The sequence below is a fragment of the Microtus oregoni genome, unplaced genomic scaffold (genome assembly GCF_018167655.1).
Source record: "Microtus oregoni isolate MIOR12 unplaced genomic scaffold, Mior012 000025F_ref0000491, whole genome shotgun sequence".
Lineage (NCBI taxonomy): Eukaryota > Metazoa > Chordata > Mammalia > Rodentia > Cricetidae > Microtus > Microtus oregoni.
The window spans coordinates 24,811,777-24,831,558 of record NW_024543084.1 but is presented as its reverse complement, the minus strand read 5'-3'; the positions used below and the strand labels follow the sequence as shown (position 1 = coordinate 24,831,558).

Genomic DNA, 19,782 nt, shown 5'->3' with positions numbered 1-19,782 from the left:
GAGTGGGGGCTACAGAGGAGCCCAGAGGTGGCAGATGAGTAGCCAGGAGTTAGCTGAGCCCTGGGAGAGAAGGCTCGGCCCCAGGACTCAGAATTTATTGGAACTTAACAGACTGATTGTAGCGTGAATTCTAAATGGTCTTAATAATAAAACCCGTAGTTAGATATTAGGGGGTGAAGGCTGAAAGACCAGGGAGGCAGAGCAGCAGCCACTAGTTCTCACCTCTACAAATCCTCAGGCCAAACGCTGTCTCTATGAAACCTTAGACTGTATCCTAAGCTCCTGTCTCCTCCTGCCTTATATTCCTCTCTCTGCCCAGCCATATCCCTTCCTGTCTCCACCTCCCTAGTGTTGGGATTAAAGGTGTGAGCAACCACTACCTGACTCTGTTTCTCTTTTAGACTGGATCAATTTCGTGTAGCTCAGGTAGGCTTGAACTCACAGAGATCTGTCTGCCTCTGCCTCCTGTGTGCTGGGATTAAAGGTGTGCGCCACCACCGCCTGGTCTCCATGGTTAACTAGTGGCTAGCTCTGCACTCTGATCTTCAGGCAAGCTTTATTTCTTAAAATACAAAGAAAATATCACCACAATCAATGGTAAATGCTGGTGAACCCCAAGATTTGGTGAGTGCTGTTGACCCCCTGACCTCATGAGCGTTGTGAGCACAGCCAGGCCTCATGGGAAGAATACAGACAGAACATTCCCAGGGACAACATTTGTCACCGTCTGGGAACATGGCTCTGTGGCCTCCTGGGAACCAGGCACACAGCGGCGCACATGCATGTATGCGGGCTAAACACCCGTACTCCCCTAAATGAGCCTCATGCGGTGGTGCACACCTGTAATAAGAGCACCCGGAGGCTGGGGTGGCAAAGCTGGGAAGACAGGGGAGCCCAGAGCCCGAGTCCTTTCCTAGAGGACACAGTGACAAACACTGCCCAGCAGGCCTTGCCTTTCTCCCCCTTCCCTCGCCTCACCAAGAGCCTTAGGTAACATCCTAAAGCTGCCCCCACAGTCTACTCCCTTATTTGGCCACTCCCTCATGCCTGACTAAACTCAAGGTCCAGCAATCAAAACCCACTATTTGGCTTGGCTGACCTGTCCAGTCAGGACAGACCTCCCACATACACAGACATCCGCTGGCACCTCTGTGGGACCCAGAGGCACCCAGCCCCAGCTGTCCCTCTTGGGGGGTAATAAATCTTTGTGCCAAGAATGTCTGGGTGTGTTCTGTGAGGGAAACCTGGGACCCAACAGATCACCTGAGGGTATTTGGGGCTTGAGGGCTGGGTGCAGAATCCTCCCCACTTCTGAAAGGCACAGGGACTGGAGTGAGCAGGGAGGGGACAGCTCACCCTGGATCAAAGCAGGGTGGCCTGAGACCCCAGATTAGCTGGGTGCAGTGTGGAATGATGAAGCCAGCAATTTAGCAATCCAGAACCCTGACAGCCTTTGGTGATGGAAGCCCAGGTCCTACCAACAGGTGGCCCTGCTGGGAGTCTTCACAGCCTCCCCCCACCCCCCAGAGTGGAGCCCATTAGAGCAAGAGGTGTGTTGCAGGAGAGGCCGAAGGGGACATCTGCAGAGGTGACATTCCCAGCACCCTGTCTCTGGCTCTGTGTTCTGGGCACATGGCTAAGGCTGGGAACTGCGGGTATCTCGGTAGACTTCTCTCTCCTCTGCATCTCCACTTCCTACACTGTGCCCTCTCAGGGTACAGGCTGCAGCCCAGGATCTGTCCTGCTTCTCACAGAGGCATGGAGCCTGTGTTCCAGCAGAGGGAGGCATTGTGTCCTAGCCTGCCCATTGCAGTTACTCTGATATGCTGTTTTTTTCCGGCGGAGGAAGGGGGACTGTATGATGAAATGTTGCTAAGGAGCCAGTGGCATCCTCCTGCCTCACTTTCCTATTCGTAAAGACACAAGTATGTGCCACCATGTCCAATTCTAAATCTTAGGACCATCCTATGTGCCGGGGAGCGTTTGTGGCTTTCTCTGAAGGCTGGGAAAACTAAGGCCCCACACTTGTGTATTCCTAAGATCAATGGGAGCAGGAAGCCAACCAGCAGGCGGCCCAGAAAGGTCCAGCTCTGCCCTGCAGCGAAGCCGAAGGGAGGCGCGCGCTACCTAGTGGTCGCTAGTGGAGACACACAGCGGATATTGTTGCCTGTCTCCCTACAATTTAGAGAACACCAACAGGAAAAGAACAAAGTTAAGAGACGGAGTGATACAATTCTATGAAGAAAACAGCTACGTGAGCCGTCGGGTGACACAGTCCTGCATCCCAAGAATCTGAAACCTGAGGCAGGAGAATTACAGTGAGTTACAAGCTGGCCTGTAACTCCTGTCTCAACAAACAGTAAAAATAAATTGATTACAGATAAAAAGATCAATGGACTAGAGAGATATAGTTCAGCAACTAAGAGCACTGACGGGGTTCGATTCCCAGCAACCACATGATGGTTCACAACCATTTAACTCCAGTCTCAAAGGAACCCGATGCTCTCTTCTGGCCTCCCGCAGGCACCAGACACGCAGATGATGCAAACTTAACTGAAGGTACAACACCTAAAAAAGAATTAGCACAACAACTTTTTAAAAAGATGGACAGATGATGGGTGACAGATGGTAGATACACAGGGAGATGACGTAAAAAGAGGAAGGAGCCGGGCGGTGGTGGCGAACGCCTTTAATCCCAGCACTCGGGAGGCAGAGGCAGGAGGATTATCCGCGAGTTCAACGCCAGCCTGGTCTACAAGAGCTAGTTCCAGGACGGGCTCGAAAGCTACAGAGAAACCCTGTCTCAAAAAAACCAAAACCATACAAAAAAGGGGGGGGGGGGGGTTGGGAGGGAGGGAGGAAGAGCGAAAGCAAGGAAGGAAAGAAAAAAAAGAAGACCGCTGAATTAGAAATCGAGACCGCCTTTACGCCCACCACTCCCAGCATCCCCCGCACGCAGACGCTCTGTCGTAACTCCGGAGGATCTTGTTAAGCTCGTCGGTCTGCCTCGCTGCCTCCTGGGAATTGTAGTCCCGACGTGAGAGGGATAGGGAGGGGTTACGGAGCTGATCTGTAACCAATAGAGAAACTAAGATCGTAGAGCGTTAGTGTACGTACCCAATGGACGCACGGCATCGAGAAGGGCGGGACTTCCGTCAGGGAGTACATGGTGAGAGCCTGCGCGGAAAGTAACACTTCCTTTTGTGACTGGCGGCGGACGAGGACGGACCTCTATGAAGGCCTCGGGCACAGTAAGGCGGGCGCGGTGCGGCTGGGGGCGCGGCGTTGGCGGCGGGGCCGCGCGGAGTGGCTGTGTGCCGGGATGGCGCCGGGCACGGCCGCGGGGACCCGCTCGCCGGGCACGGGCAGCGATCCGCGGGTCGCAGGCTCCTCGCGGCAACATGGCGGCCGCCGCGTGTTGAGCAGCCGCGGAGGGAGCGGGCGCATCAGGGCGCGTGTGGGAGCATGGCCCACTAGGCAAGCCGATGGGGCCGGCTTCCCCCTCCAGGACCACAGGCCAAGGTTCGCCTGTCTGGAAACTACCTGGCACAGTGGCGCATGCTTGTGATAGCAGAACTGGAATGCAGAGCCAGGAGGATTATCTCGAGTTCCAGTATAGAAAAACAAAAAGAGCCGGGCGGTGGTGGCGCACGCCTTTAATCCCAGCACTCGGGAGGCAGAGGCAGGCGGATCTCTGTGAGTTCGAGACCAGCCTGGTCTACAGAGCTAGTTCCAGGACAGGCTCCAAAACCACAGAGAAACCCTGTCTCGAAAAACCAAAAAAAAAAAAAAAAAAAAAAAAAAAAAAAAGAAAAACAAAAAGAAGGTGGGCGGTGGAGGTGCAGGCCTTTAATCGCAGCACTCGGGAGGCAGAGAAAGGCGGATCTCTGAGTTCGATGCCGGCCACAACTGGCTGCAACTACAAGAGGTAGTTCCAAGAGAGACACCAAAAAGCTACGTTGAGAAACCCTGTCTCGAAAATCCAGAAAGAAACGAAACGAGATACGGTTGTCTAGTTTGGTTGTTACCGAGACAGGACACTCTCAATTTCAAAGCTAACCTGGATTACTTAGACACGCGAGGAGGTGGCGCTCTGCCTCAGTTAGAGCCTTTGACAAGCATGCCTTGCGGCCCCTTCCGGCTCTGAAGTCCACAAGCATGTTGCTGCACACCTGTTATCTCAGTGCTTGGGAGGTAGAGGCACGTAGGTCAGGATTGAGTCATCCTTAGCTATTTCCAAATTGGAGGCCGAATTGGCCTGCCTGGTATTTGTGTAACCCCTGGGAAGGGCAGAAGAGTAGCCGTGTAGGGTGTGGTGTCTCACACTAGCGCCGTGAGCAGGAGGATTGCTGCGAGCTGCCCCGCCTATGCCTGTGCAGGTACAGGGCTGACCTAGCGTGGGGGCCCTCCTTCTGCCTCCTGGTGAAAAGCTAGTCTGACCTAGGCTCGGGGGCTGGGGAAACTGAGGCAGTCCATGGCGGGGCACTTGCGTTCTGAAGTGGCTGCCTCTGGCGTGACAGGCAGGCCTCAGCTCACCACCCTGTCTTTCAGCTCCGGGAGTACAAGGTGGTGGGGCGCTGCTTGCCCACCCCGAAGTGCCACACACCACCGCTGTACCGAATGCGCATCTTCGCCCCCAACCATGTGGTGGCTAAGTCCCGCTTCTGGTACTTCGTGTCACAGCTGAAGAAGATGAAGAAGTCATCCGGGGAGATCGTGTACTGTGGGCAGGTGCGGCCCAGGGCCCCGCAGGGTGGCAGTGCCTGGGCTCCCCCAGAGCCAAGGCAGCACACTTGACTGTCCTCCCTGCCCACAGGTATTCGAGAAGTCCCCCCTGCGCGTGAAGAACTTCGGCATCTGGCTGCGCTATGACTCCCGCAGTGGGACACACAACATGTACCGCGAGTACCGCGACCTGACCACTGCTGGGGCTGTCACACAGTGCTGTGAGTCCCCACCCCTGCCTCTCTCCCCCACCCTGCCCTGCACCCAACCCAAGAACTGCCACTGCCTATAGCGGCTGTTTAAACAGTGGTGCACACAGCAAAGGAACTTCGTCGCCTTTGGGGGGCTGTGCAGTGCCCCCCAGAGTGAATCAGGAGGTTCCACAGCCCTGGGAACAGGTGCCATGTGAGTGCCTGAGGCTGACTTCCTTCTCCGTCCTCAGACCGAGACATGGGTGCCCGGCATCGTGCCCGTGCACACTCCATCCAGATCATGAAGGTGGAAGAGATTGCCGCCGGCAAATGTCGCAGGCCGGCTGTCAAGCAGTTCCATGTGAGTTCCCTGAGTGGAGGCTGACGCAGGGCTGTGGGGGGTGGTTCTGCCTGGTTGAGCCCTGGACACTCATCCCCTCCCTCTCCACAGGACTCCAAGATCAAGTTCCCACTGCCCCACCGTGTTCTGCGGCGCCAGCACAAGCCTCGCTTCACTACCAAGAGGCCTAACACCTTCTTCTAGACCCAGAGACCCACTGAATAAAACTTCAGAGTTCTGCCTGGCTCCTTTGCTTCTGTGGGGGGCGGGGACGACTAAGCACAGGCTCAGCCTCTTTCTATAGCTATTGTACCCCAGGACCCTCATTGCTCACGCAGGCTGCATGGGTGCTAGCTCAGGCCTGAGAATTTTAGGCACGAACTTAATCCACCCCCAGGACCTGGTTAAGCCCCTTATCCTGCGGGCACTAAACCTCTACTGGTGGGAATGAGGCCAGCCAAGCCCTAGGGACGGGGCCTCAAGGCTGCCTTTGAGGACCAGAGGTGTCTTTTTCCAAGAGTCAATGTGGGTGCTAGGTGCTGCTGCCCAGGCAACTGAGGCTCCTGGTCAGGTGTGACCAGCACTGACATGGCCAGGCTGGATTCTGAAAGTGGTACAGGCCGGCCCAGCCTGCGTGCCCTGCATACAGCGGTGTTAAAGTGTGCAGGGTTCCTGCTCGTGCGGCTGAGAGCTAGAGTGGAAGAACATTAAAAGTAATGCACTTGAGGTTTGTGCATCTTTAACATACTCCTCACCTCTGGAGGCCCAAAGAGGGCGTCTGGGATCCACTCAGTAACATCAACCAGAAAGGATACAGATAGTTCATTTGTCCTCTACTTTCCCCATCTGGCAAGGCTGAACTTCCAACTCAGGTGGTGTCATACTGTGCAGGTGGGCAGGAGAGGAGTTGGCGTGGCCTCCACCCAGGGCCTCAGGCCCACATTAGTGACTCCAGCCAGCCTCAGGAGAGCTGCTATCGCCTCTGCAGGCACCCGCATTCCTGTCCACCTGTCCCTCACCCTTACACACTCATCTTTAGGATTTGTTAATGGTAGTTTAAGCCTGCCTGGCCTCAGGTTATCACCTACCTCTGCCTCTTGAATGAGCTATAAAAAAACAACTGCTACCGTGCGGAACGCCTATGCCCTTTGATCCCAGCGGACGGGAGCCAGAGGCAGGATCTCTGAGTTTGAGGCCAGTGTCGTCTGCAAGAGCTAGTTCAGGAGAGGTTCCAAAACTGCAATGAAGCACTGTCTTATAATAAGACACCTGCTGCCGGCCAGTGGTGGCCCATCCCTGTAATCCCAGCATTCAGGAGCCAGAGGCAGCCTGATCTACAGAGCGACTAGGAGAGCCAGGACTACACAGACAAACAAGTCTGGAGAAACCAACTGCAAATTGTGTAGGGCAGCGTAAGAGCGTTGGGCACAGCTCTGTGTGACGCTACATTTCAGCACAAGACTGCTCCTCTTGGTAGGACCGCTAGTGTGTCCCCACCTGTCAGCTCAGCACCTGCAGCCTGCCTGCCGGCTGGCCTGTACAGAAAAAAACAGCAGTCCTGTTTTGGGAGGGCTTGCCTCTCCCTTTCCAGTCCCCTTAGACTCAGAGTGCCCCATGCCTGTCACATCTTCCCCTAGCTCTACCCATTCCGAAGCATTTTGAAGACCTGAAAATTCTCCCAGTGCCCTTGACAGCGAGACTTGGGAGCCAGTAACAGCCAGTACCTCCAGCTCCTCTCTGCCTTGGGGCCCTGCCTGGCGATTCACCTCAGATGGAGACAGCGTTCGTCCTACTGGGAAACACGGAGGAGAGCTAGGCACTTTGGGCAGGTCTACAGCCTGAGGCAACCAGGTCCTCTACCTGTCAGATCACCCGAAATGTGGGGGACTCGACAGGGAATCAACACTGGATACCCCAGATTCTCCACCAGCTCATCCGGGAAGGGTTCCACGGTGGAATCTCCTGAGCCTCTGGCTGCATCGTCCCAAACCTCAGGCCAAGTCCTCATTCCCTTGAAAACCAGCTCAGGACCTAGGTCTTCGCCAAATTGAAGGAAAGGATGGGCGCTCAAAGAACGAGCAAACGAGTTTGCGCAGGGAGGCTGGTCTACACTTGCCATCCCAGCACTAGAAGATGAGGCAGGAGGATTGCCATAGCTTCAAGGTCAGCCTGTGGGAGGGAAGGAAGAGTAGACGGGAAGGGGAGGAGGGCAAGGACGGGTGTGGAGCACACTCCTGTCAACCCGGCCAGGACTCCATGAATGCCGGCCTGAGCTGCTTGAGAACCTGCCTCAGACACAGACACACACCACACAGAGACACCACACACAAACACACACACACGCACGCAAAGGGAAGTAGGTCCAGACTGCCCTCGTACAGACGGAGAAGATGAGTACTAAACACCTAAACAGAAAAAAAAATTCTCCAAGTGTGTTATCACTGGGGAAGCCCAGAGTGCCTCCCACCGGGATTGGCTGGAGGGCAAGATTGGACAGTTCCCTGTCCCACACTGCGAGGAAAGACAGACGCCCTCTGGGGGAGGGCGCTTTTTCTTATGGGGTCCGGTAGCTCTCCCCCCCCCCCCCCCCCCGCCCAAGGAAATCCCAGTGCCAGGCTCCTCGTAGCTCCGGATACCAAAACCCGGCAGGCTGTGCGAGCGCGGGTCTTAGCCTCCAATGTCCGGTCTGTTCATAGCCCTGGACGTGAGAGAAAGTGTCGGGAGAAGCGAGTGTCGCGGAGGAGTCCCCCCCCCCAACACCGCCCACACCCCTACAGGCCCGCTCGCCTCAGGGTGGAAAGGGTGCGGGTCGCGCCCGCCTCCCAGGCTGGGGGCGGAGCTGCACTGACCCCGGAGCCCAATAAATCCTCGGCGCGAGGAGCGAGGGGACCGACGGCACACACGGTGAGTCGCGCGCTGCCGTGCACGCACTCACCGAGGGTCCTGCCCGTCTCTGCATCCTCCCTGCACCGAGTCACCTGCCCCCATGGAGGGGATGGAAGCCGGGCCGCCTGCCACCTTCGGCGCCTGGGACTACGGGGTGTTCGCGGCCATGCTGCTGGTGTCCACGGGCATCGGGCTGTGGGTCGGCCTGGCCCGCGGCGGCCAGCGCAGCGCCGACGACTTCTTCACCGGGGGTCGGCAGCTGGCGGCCGTGCCCGTGGGGCTGTCGCTGGCCGCCAGCTTCATGTCGGCGGTGCAGGTGCTCGGGGTCCCCGCCGAGGCGGCGCGCTATGGTCTCAAGTTCCTGTGGATGTGCGCGGGCCAGCTGCTCAACTCGCTGCTCACCGCGCTGGTCTTCTTGCCGGTTTTCTACCGCCTGGGCCTCACCAGCACCTACCAGGTAGGGGACCCGGTCCCGCGGGAATGTTCCGGGAAGATGCCCCGGGCGCGGGGCAGGGCCAGGAAAGAGGAAGAGTCCGGGTCCCACGGCGGCTCGAAGCAGCCTCGGGGCGGTGACTTCCCGCAGACACCTGTCTCCGTGTGCGCCCGGGGACGGGCCACCCACCCGCGTCCGCACACGGTTCAAACGCCTTCAGAGAGACCAGGGCCCTTCAGGATTTCCCAACCTTTCAACGCCTAGTGCAAACGAAATGGCTCGGGCCTGTAGTCTCAGCACTGGGGAAACTGAGGCAGGAGGATAGCCATGAGTTTCAGGCCAACCTGGGCTCACTAGGGAGACCTCAGCTTCAAATCTGCGGGCACAGTTGGGCACACTGCAACCGTCCAACAAGGGTAGTGACAATTGAAAGCTTATACCTGATATATCTCAGTACTTGAGAAGCTCGGGCAGGAGGATTGCCTCGAGTTCTAAGTCAGCTTGGTTTACACACAGAGACACTGACTCAAAAGAACTGTGTGAGCGCCGGTGGGCACCCGGGAGAGAGGGAGAATAAGGAGGGTGGCTGAGGGGTTACGTTCCCGGTGACCTCCAGCCCTGGCTCCTTCTTCAGTATCTAGAGCTTCGCTTCAGCCGAGTAGTGCGGCTCTGCGGAACGCTGCAGTACCTGGTGGCCACGGTGAGCAAGCTGCCCGCCCAACCACGCCCACACCAGACACTCATCCCACCCCACCTTGCCCTCACGCCACGCCCCCATCCTGCCTGGCCCCGCCCATACCCGCATGAACTGTGCTTCCGAGGGACCGACCGGGACCACGCCCAAGACTCCGCCCTCATCCTGCCTGGAAATACCCTCCTGTCCTGCACCACCCCATCCCTCCTAAAATCGCCCTCTTGTAACCTAGCCCCGCCCCTCCCACCGTCTGGTCCCGCCCTCTTCCTCGCCCCTATCTCACGTCCCTCTCCACCCACAGATGCTGTACACAGGCATCGTGATCTATGCACCCGCGCTCATCCTGAACCAAGGTCAGACTGGCGGGTGGGGGAGGGGCCGGGCGCCCAGGAGCCCAGGCTGGACCTTGTATGAGCGCACAGAAGCTGGAGGCCTGACAGGAGGTGTGTTTTGCAGTGACCGGGTTGGATATCTGGGCGTCGCTACTGTCCACCGGAGTAATCTGCACCTTGTACACTACCGTGGTGAGTGAGCCGTGGCCGCTGCGTGGTCTTGTGGACGACTCCAGGCGGGCAGCACCATCCCAACTCCCTGTTCCCCTGCCTGACTGGACCCCCAGGGCCTCATGGGCAGGCGCACTTCAGGTGCTGCTGAATCCAGCAGCCCCGAGGGGCTTTGCCTGGGCTCTCTGGTCGGTCCCTGAGTTGTGGCCTTTGCCTTTCCAAAGTGAGCGGTGGGGGGAGGGGGGGCTAGCTGGAGCTGGCTGAGACTCCGGCCTGCTTTTCTCTGGGCCCCATGTCTTGGCTGTGCCTCCTGAGGGACTGGCGTGTTCTGGGGCTGTTCATGGCACTGGAGGCTCAGCTTTCGGTGAGGCAGGAGAACACAGGGAGAGCTAACAATAAAAGAGAATAGATGGAAGCTGCCCAAGAGCCATCACAGTAGCGCTCGGGGCTGAGGCTGAGGCTTAGAAATTCTAGGCCAGCCTGGGCTCTGCAAGCCTTAAAAAAAAAAAAAAAAAGATAATGAAACCGGGCGGTGGTGGCACACACCTTTAATCCCAGCACTCAGGAGGCAGAGGCAGGCGGATCTCTGTGAGTTCCAGGCCAACCTGGTCTAAACAGTGAGTTCCAGGATAGGCTCCAAAGCTACAGAGAAACCCTGCCTAGAAAAAAAAAAGGGGGGGAATGATAAGAGATATTGGGGTATTTGCTGTGACGGCTAGCACAATCGCACCTTTTCCACCCACGCTCTTGTTTAATCCTCCAACCAACACTGGGAAGGCACACTATCCTCACTTCACAGGTGGGGAAACTCAAGGGGGGGTCACAGGAAGCCATGCTGGGTGGAGTCCTGCCCCAGCAGCCAGGGACAGGCCTGCCTGTGACTCTCCCCTCTCCCCTCTCATGCACAGGGCGGTATGAAGGCTGTGGTCTGGACAGATGTGTTCCAGGTCGTGGTGATGCTCAGCGGCTTCTGGGTGATCCTGGCCCGAGGCGCCATGCTCATGGGAGGCCCCTGGAATGTGCTCAGTCTTGCCCAGAACCTTTCCCGGATCAACCTGATGGAGTGAGTGAGAGACAGGGCCTCACTCTGTAGCCCAGGCTAGCCTCACATCTATGCCTCAGTCTCTGTGAAGGTTTTTGAGTCCGCCCCCCCCCCCCCCCCACAGGTGTCCCAGGGCAACAAAACTCAACCTAGAAAACACCTACCCACCTTTCAAAACTCCCTGCAAGCACAGCACCCCATTAGGACCTGGAAAGCCCTGGGGATCTGGGGAGGGCATCCTCACGTGGTCGCTAGCCTACCTTTTTCCCTCCTCAGCTTTGACCCAGATCCTCGGAGCCGCTACACCTTCTGGACTTTTGTAGTTGGTGGTACGCTGGTGTGGCTCTCCATGTACGGTGTGAACCAAGCCCAGGTACAGCGCTATGTGGCCTGCCGCTCGGAGAGTAAGGCCAAACTGTGAGTATGCAGGTGAGGGACCCACGCAGAGGCTTCGGGGACAGGCTGTCCCTCCCCCACGCACTCCTAAGGCCACCCCATCCCCGCCCCCCCTCCAGGGCCCTGCTTGTCAACCAGCTGGGCCTCTTTCTGATCGTGGCCAGCGCGGCTTTCTGTGGCATCGTCATGTTCGTCTTCTACAAGGACTGTGACCCCCTCCTCACAGGACTCATCTCTGCACCAGATCAGGTGAGCTCACACACCAGACTCCGCCCTCTCCAGGCCCAGAGGCGGGGCTGGAAAAGCATTCCCTCTCAAAGGCACCGTCTGTGCCGCCCTTTTGGCCTGGGAGGAGAGGGAGATGGCAGGGTGGGTGTGTGAGCAGGCAAGACCTCGGGCCAGCATGATAGCAGCCGGACTGTTGACACAGGGGCTCTGGCCTAACTCACTACGTAGCTGAGGCCTGCCCAGGACACCAAAAACAAAAAAAGAAACCCCGCCCACGTCCCGTGTGTGACAGCCAGGCCTCTGTCTCCTGCAGTACATGCCGCTACTCGTGTTGGACATTTTCGAGGACCTGCCCGGAGTCCCCGGACTCTTCCTGGCCTGTGCCTACAGTGGCACCCTCAGGTGAGCACCCTGCTCACTCCAGCTGTAACAGCGGGGGAGGGGGCCCTGTCTGTAAATTATGGGGAGGGCCGTAGGCAGAGAGACTGCTGCAGGATAGCGCTGTGCGCCCTGAGGCTCCGCCCTTGTTTCTCCTCCGCCTGCAGCACGGCATCCACTAGCATTAACGCCATGGCAGCCGTCACGGTGGAAGACCTCATCAAGCCGCGGATGCCTGGCCTGGCACCTCGGAAGCTCGTTCTCATCTCGAAAGGGCTCTGTGAGTTTGAGGGACCAGAGTGTGGGGCCAAGGTAGTACCCCCACACTGACTGCGTCATTCCACCCCCACAGCCCTCATCTATGGCTCAGCCTGCCTCACGGTGGCTGCTCTGTCCTCGCTGCTGGGAGGTGGTGTCCTCCAGGTGAGACTTCAACCCCACCTGCCCTGCACCCCAAAGTGAGTCCCAGTCAAGGCTCGAGGAGATGCTCAGGCCGCTGTGACACTGGAGAGGCAGGACTTGGTGTGGGGAGCACCAGTCATCCGAGAGGCTGAGGCGGGAAGATGGGGAGTTCAAGGCTAGACTTAGCTACCTGCATAAAGAGGTCGAGGGCATACCTGAGACCCGCCACTGTCATTTTCTACCAGCCTTCGAGGAGAAAGAGGACTGGGAAAACTGGGGTGCAGAGCAGTGTCAAGGCCTGCAGTGGGTTTCCTTAGGGTAAACTGAGTCCCGAGAGGCGGTGGCTAAGCCCAGCCCTTCTCCGCCTGCCTCGCAGGGCTCCTTCACGGTGATGGGCGTCATCAGTGGGCCTCTGCTAGGTGCCTTCACGCTGGGAATGCTGCTGCCAGCCTGCAACACACCCGTGAGTGGGGAGGGTGTGGGTGTGGCCTGCGGGGCATGGTCAAGAGGCACCGCCCTTCATGGTGGCACCGCCCCCAGGGCGTCCTGTCTGGACTGGCTGCAGGCTTGGCTGTATCCCTGTGGGTGGCCTTGGGGGCTACACTGTATCCACCCGGAGAGCAGATCATGGGAGTGCTGCCCACCTCGGCCGCCGGCTGCACCAATGCATCGCTCCTCATGGGCCCACTCGGAGCTGCCAACACCTCCAGTGGGGTCCCTAGGTGAGCAGCCCAGGGGTAGGGTCCAGTGTGCAATGTCATGGTGTCAACTGGAAGGAACTGGGAGCTGTGGAAAAAACATTCCTAGGGGACAAAAACAGTCTGTGCAAAGGCCCTGGGGCCACGTTCAGGTTCCGAAGGCCACAGGTGTGTGAGCTGGGCTTAACAGAAAGACAAGAGGAGCCCAAAGACTGACTGGCTTTGGCTTTATTTTTTATTTTTGTATTTTAGTAGTTTGAGACAGACTGGCCCCAGACTCGCTATGTAGCCATGATGACCCTGAGCAAACCCTTGATTCTCCTGTCTGTCTGCACCTGCTGCATGCTGGACCACATGTGTGCCCAGCATGTCTGGAGCCTCCCGTCTGCACCTGCTGCATGCTGGACCACATGTGTGCCCAGCATGTCTGGGTCCTCCTGTCTATCTGCACCTGCTGCATGATGGACCACATGTGTGCTCAGCATGTCTGGGTCCTCCTGTCTGTCTGCACCTGCTGCATGCTGGACCACATGTGTGCCCAGCATGTCTGGGTCCTCCTGTCTGTCTACACCTGCTGCATGCTGGACCACATGTGTGCCCAGCATGTCTAGATCCTCCCGTCTGCACCTGCTGCATGCTGGACCACATGTGTGCCCAGCATGTCTGGAGCCTCTCGTCTGCACCTGCTGCATGCTGGACCACATGTGTGCCCAGCATGTTTGGGTCCTCCTGTCTGTCTGCACCTGCTGCATGCTGGACCACATGTGTGCCCAGCATGTCTGGGTCCTCCTGTCTGTCTGCACCTGCTGCATGCTGGACCACATGTGTGCCCAACATTTCTGGCGACCTTTTCTTTCCTTCTCTCTTGGTGATTATATTTTCTATTGGGATGTAATTAGCACCCTACATAACTCACCATAGGATCTTAGGTTTAGCTGGTGTGGTCTAACGCTGGAGGAGCAGGCAGATCATGGATCATCCTTGCTTACAGAGGGACATTTGGGCTACATTAATAAATCAAAAATTTTAATTCTCCCAGCTTCTGGGAAGATCCATGTGCTGAATCTGTGGGTTTCCCTCTTCCGGGCTTTGAAGGTTCATCCCTGATGACTGTGGGGAAGATGTGCTGTTCCTCTGCTCTCCATGCCATGCAGATCGCACACATGTGTAACTGCCCATCAGTTAGTGGACATGTGGGCAGTGTCCCGCTTGGGGCTGTTGTGGACCCTCGCGCTTCACAAAGCCAAGCTTGCATAGGCTTCTCCTCCAGCCCTTCTTAGACAACTTAGCTAGACCTTGTCTCAAAAGGAGGCCTGGGCTGGGGTGTAGCTCAGTGACTTCCCAGCATGGGAGAGGGCCTGGGTTCCTTTAGAAAAATAAGAAGAGAAAATGCAACATGCCCATCTGGAACCTTCCGAGCTTGGTCAGGCCCCGTTGACGTTTTCCTGTGCCTCTGCCTCAGAGGGTGCATCTGTGGAGGGTGACCAGAAGGGTTTTTTTCTAAGTATTTAGGTTCATTTAATTCCAAGATCAGTGGGGAGCCATGGTGGGTGGGGAGACCTAGCTCCTGCACAGGTCTGAGTGATGGCTGAGCTGACAAGGTGGGCGGAGAGTGTGCTTGTGGACAGCCGGCATCTGTGCCCTCCTCTCCCACCCAGCTCCAGAGTAGAGGCAGACCGCCCCGCGCTCGCCGACACTTTCTATGCCATCTCCTATCTCTACTACGGGGCTCTGGGCACGCTGACCACCATGCTGTGCGGAGTTCTCATCAGCTATCTGACAGGTTAGTGCAGTGGCCTCCGAGGTCAGTTGTTCATCCTCCTGCCTTCACCCCCACTCCCTGAAGGGAACCTGGGAGGGATCCCGCTGTGAGCTGCGCCCCCGCCCCCGAGGCCAGTTCTCTTTTGCAGACCTGGGAACTGAGGCCGGCTCCTCCAGGAGGGTCCCGGCTAAGGCCCAGGGATGCGAGGCGCTGTCCGCGGTCCTGAAGCCAAATCTCGTTGTTAGGAGGCTCCCAGACCCCCGCAGAATTGTTTGCTTGGGTTTGAGATGGGAGTGGCGTCCTCGTCCTCATTCTGTAACTCAGGCTGACCCTCAAACTCGTGACAATCCTCCTGCCTCAGCTTTCTGTGTGCTTGGACAGTATGTGTGCATCACCACCTTCAACCCCTGCTACACTTGCTTCTCTCATTCACGTGTTTCCTTTTGAGACAAGGGTTCCATGTAGCCCAGGCTAGCCTCGAATCCCTTATGTGGCTGAGGCAGACCTTGAACCTCGGATCCTTATGGGAGCATGCACTGCCATGCCTGGTTTATGTGTTCTGGGGATGGAAGTCGGGGCTCAGTGCTAGCAAAGCAATCCTCAACCACTGAGCTGCAAGCTGTGATGGTCGAGCACAGCCCCAGCCTGAGCTGAACCTCTGAGAGAGTGAGCTGATGCCCTTGGCTTTGTCTGAGCTTCTAGACACTAGGGTTGAAAGTGGGTGGATGGAAGGTTGGGCACTCCTAGCCTACTGAGTGACGGTGCCCACCTGTGATGCCAGCACTCCGGAGCCAAAGGCAAGAGAATTAATTGCCTTGAGTTCCAGGACAGACTGGAGACCCTGTCTCAAAAGAGAAAAGTAGGCCAAACGAGACTCCTAGGACAGAGAGGGCAGGGGGAAAGATAACCTAAAACTGAAGCCAACCCAGCTCCTCACGAGTGGGCTGCCATGGGTGTTGGCAGGGCTGAAAGAACACCCAGCACTGAGTTCCTGTCCTCCTGCCCCCTCAGGCCCCACCAAGCGCAGCTCCCTGGGCCCTGGACTGCTGTGGTGGGACCTGGCTCGGCAGACTGCATCCGTGGCCCCAAAGGAGGACGCCGCCACTCTGGAGGACAGCCTGGTGAAGGTCAGATCCAGCTAGGGTCACTGGGCGCCAGGGCCGTGGGGACCCGGTGGGTGTGGCCCTAGGGGCCGGGCAGATTCCTCTCTGCGGTCAAAGCTGTCTCTTTCCCAGGGGCCGGCACACATCAACGCTGCCTATTTTTATCATATCTGTTTTTTTAAACAATTATTTCCTGCCTGTGGCGGGGGAAACTGGTTTCCCCTCGAGAGACACTTCTGAAGAATATTCTTAAGATAACATTACTTAATTAAGAATTACATAAGAAACAGGGGGTGGGAGCTAGGCTGGAGCCAAGTCCCCGGACTGCAGAGTCCCCGAAAGTGGGAGACGCTGTCACCTCCTGAGAGACCACAGTGACACAAAGAAAGAGGTTTTCCAGCAGGTGACACCAAAGACAGCAGGCTCGAGGCCTGGGGCACCATGAGAGCCTGTCTACGTGACAGACAGTAAGAAGCAGGCAGCGGCTCACAGAGGACCGGGTCCCTATTCAGCACCCACGTCTGCAACTTCAGGAGGTCCCCTTCTGGCCTCCAGGCACCCAGCACACACACATATGTTGGCCAAATATGCATACCCATAATACAAAAATAAAACAGTAATAAGGTTATGAAGCTGGGTCGGGCACGGTGATGATCCCAGCATTGAGGCAGGAGGATCACTGCAAGTTTGAGGTCCACTGGGGTACAGAGTAAGACCCTGTCTCAAAAATAGACTGAGATGGCCGGGCGGTGGTGGCGCACTCCTTTAATCCCAGCACTCGGGAAGCAGAGACAGGCGGATCTCTGTAAATTCGAGACCAGCCTGGTCTACAGAGCTAGTTCCAGGACAGGCTCCAAAGCCACAGAGCAACCCTGTCTCGAAAAACCAAAAAAAAAAAAAAAAAAAAAAAGTGAGATGGAGCAGGGCTGAGGCTCGGTAGAGCGCGTGCGGTAAAGCGCGTGCGTAGCACCGGGTGGGGTGGCGGGAGGATGAGTCGCGGCTGGGGGTTGGGGGCCGACCTGGTCCTCGGGGACCCCATCTGGGACGGGTGTACAATGTGCTCCGCTTTCTCCCAGGGTCCGGAAGACATCCCTGCTGTGACCAAAAAGCCCTCTGGCTTCCTGCCAGGCGACGAGGCCCACCTGCTGTCCCTGGGGCGGGAGACTAACCTCTGAGGGCGAGGCCCCAGAAGGCCAATGGCGGGCCTCGGGTCATCAGCCTCTTCTCTGATTGGCTGGACGGGAGCGGACAGAAGCTTGGCTGGTACTGGCTCTGCTCCCTCCCGGGTCCCCTTGGCCCTCCTACGCACAAAGGATGGTTCTCCATCCACAAAGGAAACCGTCTGGAACCTTCTGGACCTTGTAGAGCTGCGGTCAGCTGCTGAGAAAGCCCAGCTGCTCTGACAGGCTTGCCGGCTGAGCCACCCGGGCCCTTTTAACAGGCAAAGAAACTGAGGACTGTCACCCCAGCAGTGGGGAGGTTCAGAAATACAGGGTCATCCTCGGCTACATGGCTACAGGAGACCCTGTCCCCAAACAAACAAATATAGGTAACCTTTGCTGGCACCGTGCTTGGCAGGAAAGGGCTTCCCCAGCACACAGTAGGCCCAGGGTCCCATCCCCACCACCAATAGCGGAAGGGACATAGACACATGGAAAACCAAGGCAGGGGCAAAAGCAAGGGGTCTCTAGGACATAGAGCGCCAGGGTTGCGGGAGCTGCCGGGAGCTGCCAAGGGATGGATTCCCGGAGCCCCCACAAGACACATGGATGTGGTAACACTTTGACTGCGGACTTAAGGTTTGTAGAACAGAACTATCAGAGAGCGCGTTTGTTTTGTGCTAATTCCTTCCGCTTCACAAGGCCCCGTAAATGCCATCTCCCATGCTTCCCACCTTCACCTCCGGGTGCGTGCTGAGCAAGCTGCCACTGAACTGCACACCTACATAGACCGCCTCTTTTTTTTTTTTTGACTCAGTGATTTGTTCATGCTTCTAGGTATATCAATATTTCACTTTTATTCAGTGCCAAGTAGTATTCCATTGTACGGACATACCACAGTGTGTCAGCTGGCTAGCTGCGTTCCAGCCTCGTCTAAAACAATAAAATTGCTGTGGTGTTCAAGTGCCATGGGTGTGATGTGATCGATTGGCCCCACGTCTGTGTTCCTCGGAAAAGATCTCAAAAAGACTTACTTTCTTATTGAACATATGTGGTCTTTTGGGGATCCTGGTTCCCTAGACAAATAGTGTAAGAAACATCTACAGCCAGGCCATGATGGCGCACGCCTTCAGTCCCAGCACTCGGGAGGCAGAGGCAGGTGAATCTCTGAGTTCGAGGCCAGCCTGGTCTACAGAACAAGCTCCAGGACAGACTACAAAGCTACAGAGAAACCCTGTCTAGGGGCGAGGGTGGAGAAAGAAACATCTACAGAGACAAGTCAGCACTGTAAGTTAGGGAGTCTACAGGAGCAAGCCAGGTGCCATCCCAGCCCTCAGAAAGCTGGGGCGGGAGACGTGCTGAGCCCCAGACCCATCTGGGCTATGGAGTTTTCCTGCCTCAAAACAGGATAATAGGCGGACAGCTGGTGCTGTGACCTGGTGAAGGTTTGTCATCGCCAGAGGTGCTGTCCCTGCACAAGAAAGACGAGTCTGGCCGACTGTGCGCAGGGTCTCTGTACAAACACGGTGTGGGGCCCTGAGCAGGCACTGTGTCCTGGCAGCCATGTTCCTCAGGCTACTGCGCTTCGGTTTCTCCCGAGGAGTTCCTTTCTTGGGTGACCATGACCTGGCTGGTTCCTATGGCAGTGACATGTTTAATATGGGGCCAGGACTGAGTCAAAGTCATGTAGCCCAGGCTGGCCCCCCACTTGCTGTATAACTCAGGATGACCTTGAACACCTGACCCTCTGGCCTCCACCTCCCCAGTGTTCACTGTTTCAAGCAAGAAGCTTCGGAGCCCCCCACATCCCCTCCTCCAGGACACCACCTCCTCTACTCCTCTATCTATCTATCTATCTATCTATCTATCTATCTCTCCATCCATCTACTTACTTATTTATTTATTGCTTGGTTGGTTTTCCAAGACAAGATTTCTCTGTGTAGCCCTGGCTGTCCTGGAACTCACTCTGTAGACCAGGCTGTCCTGGAACTCACAGAGATCCTCCTGCCTCTGCCTCCCGAGTGCCAGGACTGAACACGTGAACCACCATGTCACCACTCCCCTTATTTCCTTTTTTTTCCGAAAAGGTCGTTGCCTTCTTCTGTGTGCATGCAAACACACCAATGCCAGGCCACAGGCCAGAGGAGCTCGCAGGAGCAGACTCTCCTTCCACCATGTGAAACTGCAGATCAAACTCTGGTTCTCAGACTCCACAGCAAGCTCCTGTGCCCCCTGAGCCCTCTCGACAGCCCCTCTTTTCTGTTTCACCCTACCCTCGATTCCTTTTCTTATCTCAGTGGCAAACATCCCCAGAGCGGCGCTGACTGCCAGCCAGGGTGGTGGCCGCCTTGCCGCACCCAGAATATATCGTGTCTGTCTTTCAGTCACCTGACAGGAGGCCACAGCCCCATCCACTCCCCGCTCCCATCAGCCTGGTCTCCCCAATGCCTCGTTTAGCACAGACTTTAGGCCTCTAAAGCGTTGCGGGATGTTATCAACTCAGCACGGGGAACTGCTCTTGGGGGAATTTCTCCTCTTGTGTTTGAATGACCCAGGCACTCAGAGCTCTGGGCCCCCTGGTCCCAGAAAGAAACCGTCACACCCCCGTCCAGCGACCTTCACAGCTGGCTTTCATCTCCTATGTTGTTTATAGCATTTTTGCATGCATGGGCCCCTGGCTGTTCTGCGCTCTATCCTGTGGTGAGGCTCTTTTGAGCAGGAATTCTAGACGCTCCCTTGAAGCCCACCTGCTGACTCACTCTGGCGACCCCTCCTAGAACTGCCTGCTGCCCTCTGGAACAGAGCGTGGAGCCCTTCCCCTCCCTCTTCTGCCCCCACTCC

General features: G+C 56.9%; 2 protein-coding genes and 1 non-coding gene across 6 annotated transcripts; all 3 read left to right on the top strand.

Annotated features, from left to right (window-relative positions):
* Positions 1-3,154: 3,154 nt before the first annotated feature.
* On the top strand, positions 3,155-5,494 carry Rpl18a (ribosomal protein L18a). The gene is made up of 5 exons (XM_041674785.1): positions 3,155-3,251; positions 4,552-4,731; positions 4,817-4,946; positions 5,168-5,277; positions 5,368-5,494. Exons 1-5 carry the CDS (start codon positions 3,234-3,236, stop codon positions 5,458-5,460), a joined length of 531 nt encoding a protein of 176 aa, XP_041530719.1. The 5' UTR covers positions 3,155-3,233; the 3' UTR covers positions 5,461-5,494.
* Positions 4,983-5,113, top strand: LOC121463192. The gene has a single exon (XR_005976410.1). It is a non-coding gene; the product is annotated as a small nucleolar RNA SNORA68 (small nucleolar RNA).
* Positions 5,495-8,217: 2,723 nt separating the features above from the next.
* On the top strand, positions 8,218-17,899 carry Slc5a5 (solute carrier family 5 member 5). Of its 4 annotated transcripts, XM_041674102.1 has the most exons (15): positions 8,228-8,599; positions 9,210-9,275; positions 9,571-9,622; positions 9,726-9,793; positions 10,681-10,835; positions 11,091-11,231; positions 11,330-11,459; positions 11,752-11,840; positions 11,984-12,096; positions 12,169-12,239; positions 12,595-12,681; positions 12,759-12,940; positions 14,575-14,699; positions 15,690-15,805; positions 16,858-17,899. In XM_041674102.1, exons 1-15 carry the CDS (start codon positions 8,243-8,245, stop codon positions 16,954-16,956), a joined length of 1,851 nt encoding a protein of 616 aa, XP_041530036.1. In that variant the 5' UTR covers positions 8,228-8,242; the 3' UTR covers positions 16,957-17,899. The 4 variants fall into 4 exon arrangements, with proteins under 4 accessions (XP_041530037.1, XP_041530039.1, XP_041530038.1 ...); XM_041674103.1 differs by lacking the exon at positions 14,575-14,699 and having other exon boundaries at positions 8,218-8,599; XM_041674104.1 differs by lacking the exon at positions 12,759-12,940 and having other exon boundaries at positions 8,222-8,599.
* Positions 17,900-19,782: the final 1,883 nt, after the last annotated feature.